We start from the raw sequence: 8,112 nt of genomic DNA on the forward strand, positions 1-8,112 counted from the left end.
ACAGTTCACAGCAATGAAAAATAGAGTCACTTCCCTTGAGCAATCCACAACAGCTGACTGAGCACCTACTCCACCTCCTCCACCCCCTAGATTGAACTCACAAGTATATGTTCCACATGGTGAAGAAGGAAGTGCAAGAAGGTATAGGGGAGATGATCCAGAGTACGACCATCCTCGGAGATCAAGGGAAAGGAATGGCTACACCAGAGAGTCTAGTCTAGGTATGAGAATCCACTTTATGAAAGGTATGTCCAAGGTAGGTATAAACTAGACAGAGTTCCACCAAGAAGATAGCCAGTACCCCACCCACCAATCCTTTGAAGATTATACGAGGGCATACTTCAATGGAGGACAAGAGCCAAGAAGGGGAGTAGATCATCACAAGGTAAAGCTCGAATTGAAGGATTTCAATGGGACCCTTTATCCATAGGTATTCAATGACTGCAGTGCAGCACTTGATGACTACTTTGATTGGTATGACCTAACAGAAGAAAGGAAGATGCAGCTGGCCAAAACAAAATTAATTGGTGTAGCCAGGGAGTCGTGTTGTACTAGATCAAGAGAGTTATACCTAGATGGCAGAGAACCAGATGAGAAGAGAATTGACTAATAGATACCTTCAAGTTCTAGGACACTAGAAGGCTAGGCTCCAAGAGCAATTCCACACTCTAAATCAAGGTAACCTAACAGCCTCTGAGTATATTCAGCTGGTCTCCAGAACTGGTACTATAGAGAGCCCATTACAGTCTATGACTACTTTTAAATTGGGACTCAAACCTGAGATTCATTTAGCATATGGGGTAACTGATGTAATTGACCTAGGGAACCTATTTGATAAAGCCCTTAGGGCTGAAGCCTTGCTACCCCAAAAGAAACCAGCAAGTCAGGATGTCAAAAAAGACCCTACCTTACCCTCCCCAAACATCCACCACCAGCCCTAATGCACCACCACCTAGGACGGATGTCAGGAGTGCTCCCAATACCATTAACCTTTGGAGATGTTTTTAGCTATGAGAAAGGTCATCACGCCAGAGACTGCCCTCAGAAAAAGGGAATTGCTGTGTTTGATTCTAACCCCCAAGAGCAGGAAGAGGAAGAGGTGTATGCTCCATTGGAAGAAGGCTTAGACACGCCATGCACTGAAGAGAAGACAGGGACACATCACCTTAATGTGTTGGCCAAGATCTTACCAGCAGAAACTGAGCCAAAAGACTGGAAGAGGAGTAGTATCTTTTACACTAAGATTAGGGATTGTACTATCAAAGCACAAGCCATTGTTGATAATGGTAGCAGTGTTAATGCTATCTTACAAGACTTTGTTAAGAAGGTTGGACTAAAGACTTAAAGCACCCAGAGCCATATAAAGTAGTCTTCCTAAACAAATCCAAGGTGAAAGTTCACAACAGATGCCTAGTGCCACTAAACCTCCATTCCCATGCTGAATAAATATGGTGTGATATTGTCCTTGTGAAATTTTCAGACATTATCTTCGGCAGACCTTGGCTCTATGATAATGATGTGGCCAACTCCAGCAGAGTGAACACTTGCACTTTCAAGCACAAGTGAGAAGATCACACTCCTGCCTCACAACCTCAGTGAAGAAGCACACAAGCTAGCTCTCCGCACCAATCAGAGAAGCCCCAAACATACTCTCTTAGTGATTCCCCTAAAGACAGCACAAGGAGAACCATGCATGGACTACAAGCACATTGAACTAGGGCAAGCAAAGCACATGAAGATAGGGTCAGCACAAGACCACTATTCATCAAGGATGAATGAATTCAAGAAGGGGAGAGCTGATGTATCCAGCCCTAGCCAGCCCCCAATTAGGGCCCAAGCCCACCCGTGACCCAAGGCCCAACTAAGAGGAGTCGAATCCATCCTAGGCGTAGAGTCGTCATTTCTTACCCCTAGATCGAGTATTAATGGTGACCAAGTCCAGTCTAATTAGTTAAGTAAGCTTTATTTCCCAATTTAGAGTCTTAAAGGTTGAGTTCTTATTGGTAATTAATTATTAATTAGAGTTGTTAGTAGGTTAGGATAAGATTCCTAATTTCAAGAAAACCTTATCTTAAGGAGTTTGAGTTGGCTTTAGAGTCCAAATATAGTATGTGTCAGATTGCTTAAGAGTCGAGATATTTCCCATTAAGGAGTCCTCTTTTGAGGTGCCTTAAATTAGGAAGAGTTATTTCCTTTTGGAAGTTATATTGTGAGTTTGTTTTAAATTAGGAAAGAATCTTTGAGTTTAGTTGGGTTTGAGTGGACTATAAATAACCTGAGTCTTTCTTGAAATTGTTAATCTGGAATATTGAATAAAGTTAAGTTTTAAGAATTCAGAAATTGTGGGATCCTAAGGGATAGCCTGCAGCTGGGTATTGAGAACTATTCTTCTACCTTTAAGCTTCACTAATTGATTCAAGCATTCAGCACAGAATTCTCAGCAAGTCTGCAATCACAAGTAAGCAAGAGATCCAATCCCCCCTAACCCTAATCTTCTCCAGCTCTGTCTGCAGCCTTCCCACCCTTCCCCCAGTTTCAGACCTTGTAAACACCCCCACCCCCATCGCAAATCACCCCTTCCCTACCCCCACTGGCCTAGCAGCTTCTACCCAATTCCCTAACATCTGTAAGCCCTCCCCCTTTTCCTCCCTGTTTCTGCAATAGCAGCAGCCATCCATATTCATAAACCCTACCTCCTCAATCCCTCTAGACCCCAAAACTCCTTTCCTAGAGTCACACCTAACCCTAGAATAGAAACCCTAAGCCAATTGCCTCCTCCAACCTACTTTTCCTTAGCCTGAAATTTTCTGCACTTCATCTTCTTCAAGAGAAGTTGCAGAATTTTCTGGATTCCTAAAACCCCAAACCTTCAAACCCCAGCCCCCCCCCCTTTCTAAACAGCTTCTAAACTGCTAGTTTAACAGAAACAGTAGTTCAGATCTGCAGAATCAGCAGCCCTAAAACCATCCCAAACCCTAGCTGAAACCCTAATCTGGTGCTGGAACTATTTCAGAAGATCCTGAAAATCTGACCCTAAATTTCCGGGTTACATCAATAATCCCCAAAATATGTGGCCAAGTTAATACATGATGTAGTCTAGCTTAAAATCGCAGGCCTCCAATCCTACCACATATATATTGGAGGGAATGGTGTCTTTAGGCTGCTCCAGTCTTCCATCAAGGCTGAATCTATTGTGCTTGCATTTCTTAGGAATAGGGGCTGATATCTCCAGATTCCTTCACACAATTAGTTAGTCTGTTGTTTGTCTGCCAAGGATGAAGGACCCTCGGATTGAGGAGGAAGATCAAAGAACAATGTGGGATCATCAAATTGATCTGGAAAATTGTGACTAAGTGGGACAACATCGGTTTAATTGGCACTACTTTGGTCTTTCTCGGTATGATGTAGATTGAAATATGGAAGGACGAAAAAAAAAAATAAGAACAAAAACAGTGTTCTATGTGACCGGTGTCACAGCCATACTTGTCTTCCATGCCGTTGCACTTTAAAAGATTTTCTGGGTCCCTCAAGGGGAAAAGGATTCAATCCAAGTACTGCTGAAGCATAGCACTGTCTTGATATGATTTCTGTTTCAATTTCAGAGAGTTAATAATATTTTGAATATTATTATGTTTTCTTTTTGGACCTTGTTTCAGCGACAGAAATTCTGAAATAGCTGAGGAACAGTTTCAGAATTCCTACTTCATTTGATTTCACACATGCTCCCTAATGAGGACATGGTTAATTTGATAGGCAAAGTAGAATTTTCATATCAAAGAAAGAAAAGAAAAACACTCTACCCTTCTCCTAATGATCCTACCACCACCACCACCACCACTACTTCCATGTCCCCAGCACCAGCACCACTAGTCCCAGTCAGGAAGAGATCCATAAGAAGTTTTAGTAGTGGCTCCCTCCAACACCATATCAATTCCTTCTCTGGCCAGAACCATGTCAAATCTTGAGAATCTTTAATTCCTTGGCATAGGATTGTTTAGATTAAAGGTCACAGCTTCATTGCTTGAAAAACCCTCACGTATTAACTCAGTCCTTAATATACCATCAAATTATGGGCTCCTGGCTTGTGCTAGTGTGCTTTATATTAGAACATAGTGGAGAAAAGCATTCTTTTACTGCCCTTTCTCCTCATTTGTTTGGAAGAGGGTATTGGGTAAGTATTGACCTTGAAAAAAAGGATTATTGAAGCTGCTGCAACCACTGAGAGAAGGCATCTAACACTGCTGTAAATCCCCTCCTTAATCAGAGCTGCTGCCTTTGCCTTGTTCCATTCAGATAGCCATGTTGCCATCATGAGGCTTTGTTTCTCTGCTACAACTGCAGGCCTTCTGCGTTTTGAGCCATATCGTTCCAAAATCCATTCCGTCCATGTGATCTACCCTTCCACCCATTCCATTGTTTGATTTCTTCCATAAAACTAAACATCCTAGTTTCATTCCATCTTCAAAGCTTCAATTCTACCCAACAGAACTTCACTTATCAGCGTGGCCTACCAGCATCAATCTTGTACTGAATCCAATTTCAGCTGCATCCCAGTGGCTAATTTGTCCTGGAACACCTGAGTTACTAACTGGGAATTTTTTTTTTTTTCCATGTCTCTTGATGAAACTACCATAGTTAGATTAAAAAAAATCAGCAAAGTTTCTCCCAAACCAGCTAGATTCGATCAGAGTTTGGTAAAATTCTACAGACTGTTTGGTTCGAATGCTTAAATCTCCCAGTTGAGTTTGTTGCTATTAGCCTATAACTGATGTTCTGCTGCATCGATCCTACTGTAGAATCTAGAATGGTTCTCAGCTGAACCTTGACTACATTACATCTGGCATTGTCTAGTTAAAATGTGGCCTCTTAACAACACCAGACTGAAACCTCCAAAGCAGAGGCAGTGAATAGACAAGTAAACCAATTCAGCATCCTTAAAACACAACAAACAGACACTTGGTAAGAAAATTATATAAAAATGCACCTTTTACCATTGAACCTAAATGGAACCAGATTTTTTTTGGGTGGGGGGGGGGGGGGCGCTCTAAATCAAAAGGCAAATTTTTCTCAGCTGTATCTTCAAAAAAGAAAAACTAACAGAGCATAGTCCCGAGCATCCACTCTCATCAAGATTCATCTATAACCTTCAACTCTATTTGCAATAACTCCTCCTAAAAGCCCCATAACTGAGAAAACAGTCACTCTGATCTTTAATATAACAGCAATTAGTAGTAGTCCAAAATTTGTTCACAGAAACAATAAGTTAGTCAACACATTCACATCTTCCATAATTGCCACACTAGAAAATAGCAGAGTGGAATGCCCATCCATGCATCAGATGAGGTGCTATACCAATATCCCACTGCTATCATGGTGTCATTTTGCTCAATCACTTGTTGCTCATCAATAGCAATTAAACCTTCTCTATCAGATCGATTCAGTGTTATACACACTGCAAGGAAGGTAACTAGAAAAGGGGGAAAAAAAGAACCCTTCTCTTTCCTCATAATGCTTAGGAGCCGTGTGACATGAAAGGCTCATGCAATTTTTCAATCATGAAGGAATCTTCTTTCAGACTCTCCACGTCCTAGCTGCAATGATTTCCTGGCAACTCCCGCCATCAACATATAGATAACAAGCCAGTTTTCACACGTCTCATTCTGTCAAGAGCAACCCACCTTTAGCCTTTTTTCCCCTCCCTATTCTTCTCAGAAATTTATCAGGATGAAAGTTGGAAAAACAGAAACTAGTTAACTTAAAGTTATTTTCTGAAGATCATCTTATAAATTATCTAGTAAAACTAGTTTCTTCTTAGGGGCAGGTCTTGCTGCAACAGTTGAAACCCCAAGGTCAAGGCATTGAAACAGCCTCCCAACAAAAATTGTTGGACTCTGCTTGTTCAGAAGCCTTTGGCACCAGGTTTGCCCTCGTTTCTTCTCAGAATTAAACCCTCAAATCCAATCCAAAGTCTCAAGCATAAGAAAAAAAGGCAAAGGAAGAAGCATGATGATTATAATTAATATTTTTTTGTGAACATAATTATATTTACATAATGGAAGTTTTTCATATTTGTCCATCACATTGACATTGTTAGCTGCTTAATGGCCATCTCTTTGCAATAGCATATTATATTAGTATCAGAAACCTTTACAAACTTGGAGGAAGACAACAGACATGTGAGTAAATATATGAATAAATAGAGTTGAGTGCAGAACAATACAAACTCAATATTCTTAAGATCAGGAAAGTTGACAGCTACAACAGCCATAGCCACTTCATTAAGAGCTAGTTGCTTCCACATTTCTGGGCTTCTCTCCTTCCTATCAAGCAATCCTCTTTCTTCTATTTGAGCAGCTTGTAACAAGTCATCGGTTGTAATCTGTGAAAGTTAGGAAGAAACCTCTGCCAGTCCTTTACTAAACCAAGTGAATTTATATCATAGAAGTACCAAGTTCAGAAGTCGCACCTCAGACCTTCCATCACGCATCATATTAATGGCAGCAATCTCAACTATGTTGGCTAGCTCTGCACCAACCATTCCTTCTGTGATACTAGCTACAGCCATGTAATCCACATCCTCAGCCATAGGCTTCTTACGAGCATGGACCTGTTAATATAGGAAAAATCATAAGTTACATACTAACTACCAAGAGATCTAGATATAAATCCCCTGTAGATGACTAATAGATGTGACAGGAAAGTAAAATGTAATCCATGTGCCTGTAAAAAGTCTACCTGCAGAATCTCAATTCGGCCAATAAGGCCAGGTTTAGGGATATGAATTTTTCTATCAAACCGTCCGGGTCTCACAAGTGCTGCATCCAAGATATCTGGTCTATTCGTGGCAGCGATGGTTATCACCTCCCCTCTTCCTTCAAACCCATCCAAGCATACAAGGAGCTTATAATTTATTGAAAAAGTCAAGGAAACACCAGTATGTATTAGATGTGCACAACTAAAAGCAAGTCATAATAATTCACATAGATATTGAATTTCCTCTGCTAACCTGATTGAGAGTAGCATCACGTTCTTGTCCCCCAGAACCTTTAATAAGACCACGCTCCCTTCCAACAGCATCTAGCTCATCAATAAAAACCACAGAGGGTGCCTACAGAATTAAGGTAGGGAAAATTGTTTCTATGTGAGTGTGAATCTCCAATAAGAGCATATCCAAAACAAGAGAAAGCAACGTACCATATGCAGTAACAGGAAAAATCATTGAGACGGAAAAGAACTAGGCTTTTTTGGAACAAAGATTTATGCAGGCAAGGGATCAAAAGACCCATACTAAACCTGTTGCACGCCAGCATCATGTCTTTTATTTATTCACTGAAAAGGAGAACAAAATATAGGAAAAATGATGGAGAAACACAAGCATGTCCATTGCTGATGTTGCAAAGCAATTCCATGGTGTGGATGGATACTGGGTATTAAATCAGCAGAATGCACCACCAAGCCAGAGCCCAGGTGAAAGTGTGACACAAAAAGAGCAGGCCCAAACTAAATAAACAAAGAATAACGACAGGTTGCAAAAGTGCTTACATTCTCCCTGGCTTCTTGGTAAAGTGATCGGACACGAGAAGCACCCACGCCAACATATATTTCCACAAACTGAGAAGCAGAAATCGAGAAGAAGTTCACACCTGCCTCACCAGCTACAGCTTTTGCCAATAAAGTCTTCCCCACTCCAGGTGGGCCACAAAGTAGTATGCCACCTAACAAAGCAATGGATCATCTATTAGATGTTTCCAAGCTAACAAACCAAAGATGTGCCCACTGTGATAAATTTGATGGAATCTGAATGTTAATGGATACAATGTGCTAGCAAAAGAAATGTTGCTAGCAGTAAGCCTCTAATGTCTAAGAACTAGGATGAAATAGAAGAATAATATTAGAAGAGAATCAGGAATAAAACAGAATTCATTTGTCCTCATAAAAGAGTTCATGAAGCACTCGACACACTTGTTTTCAGGAATCTATGTAATATCCAATTTATTTCCTTTTAGGTTAATCTGGAACCTTATATCTCATGCATCACAAAATTAGCTTCTTGACTTCCAAATAATGTTAACTAAATATCCAGAGCTGGGAAGCTAAAGAAAAAGATTATAT

At 40.6% G+C, this 8,112-nt stretch overlaps 1 protein-coding gene across 7 annotated transcripts in view; it reads right to left on the minus strand.

Moving 5' to 3' along the window:
- EMB2083 (AAA-type ATPase family protein) overlaps positions 1–8,112 on the minus strand; it is a 28,805-nt gene that overhangs the window by 18,142 nt on the left and 2,551 nt on the right. For all 7 annotated transcript variants that reach the window (XR_016174355.1, XM_089160957.1, XM_089160955.1 and 4 more), the window contains exons 2-6: positions 7,543–7,715; positions 7,007–7,108; positions 6,736–6,900; positions 6,467–6,607; positions 6,221–6,379 (exon numbers count right to left, since the gene is read on the minus strand). Coding sequence is in view for 6 of the 7 variants with exons in the window: in XM_089160957.1 (XP_089017083.1) it covers positions 6,221–6,379; positions 6,467–6,607; positions 6,736–6,900; positions 7,007–7,108; positions 7,543–7,715 (740 nt within the window). In the remaining variant the exon portion in view is untranslated. The remainder of the gene's footprint in view (positions 1–6,220; positions 6,380–6,466; positions 6,608–6,735; positions 6,901–7,006; positions 7,109–7,542; positions 7,716–8,112) is intronic.

This window comes from Hakea prostrata, chromosome 7 (genome assembly GCF_041222555.1).
Source record: "Hakea prostrata isolate BN-2017 chromosome 7, UWA_Hpros_2, whole genome shotgun sequence".
Lineage (NCBI taxonomy): Eukaryota > Viridiplantae > Streptophyta > Magnoliopsida > Proteales > Proteaceae > Hakea > Hakea prostrata.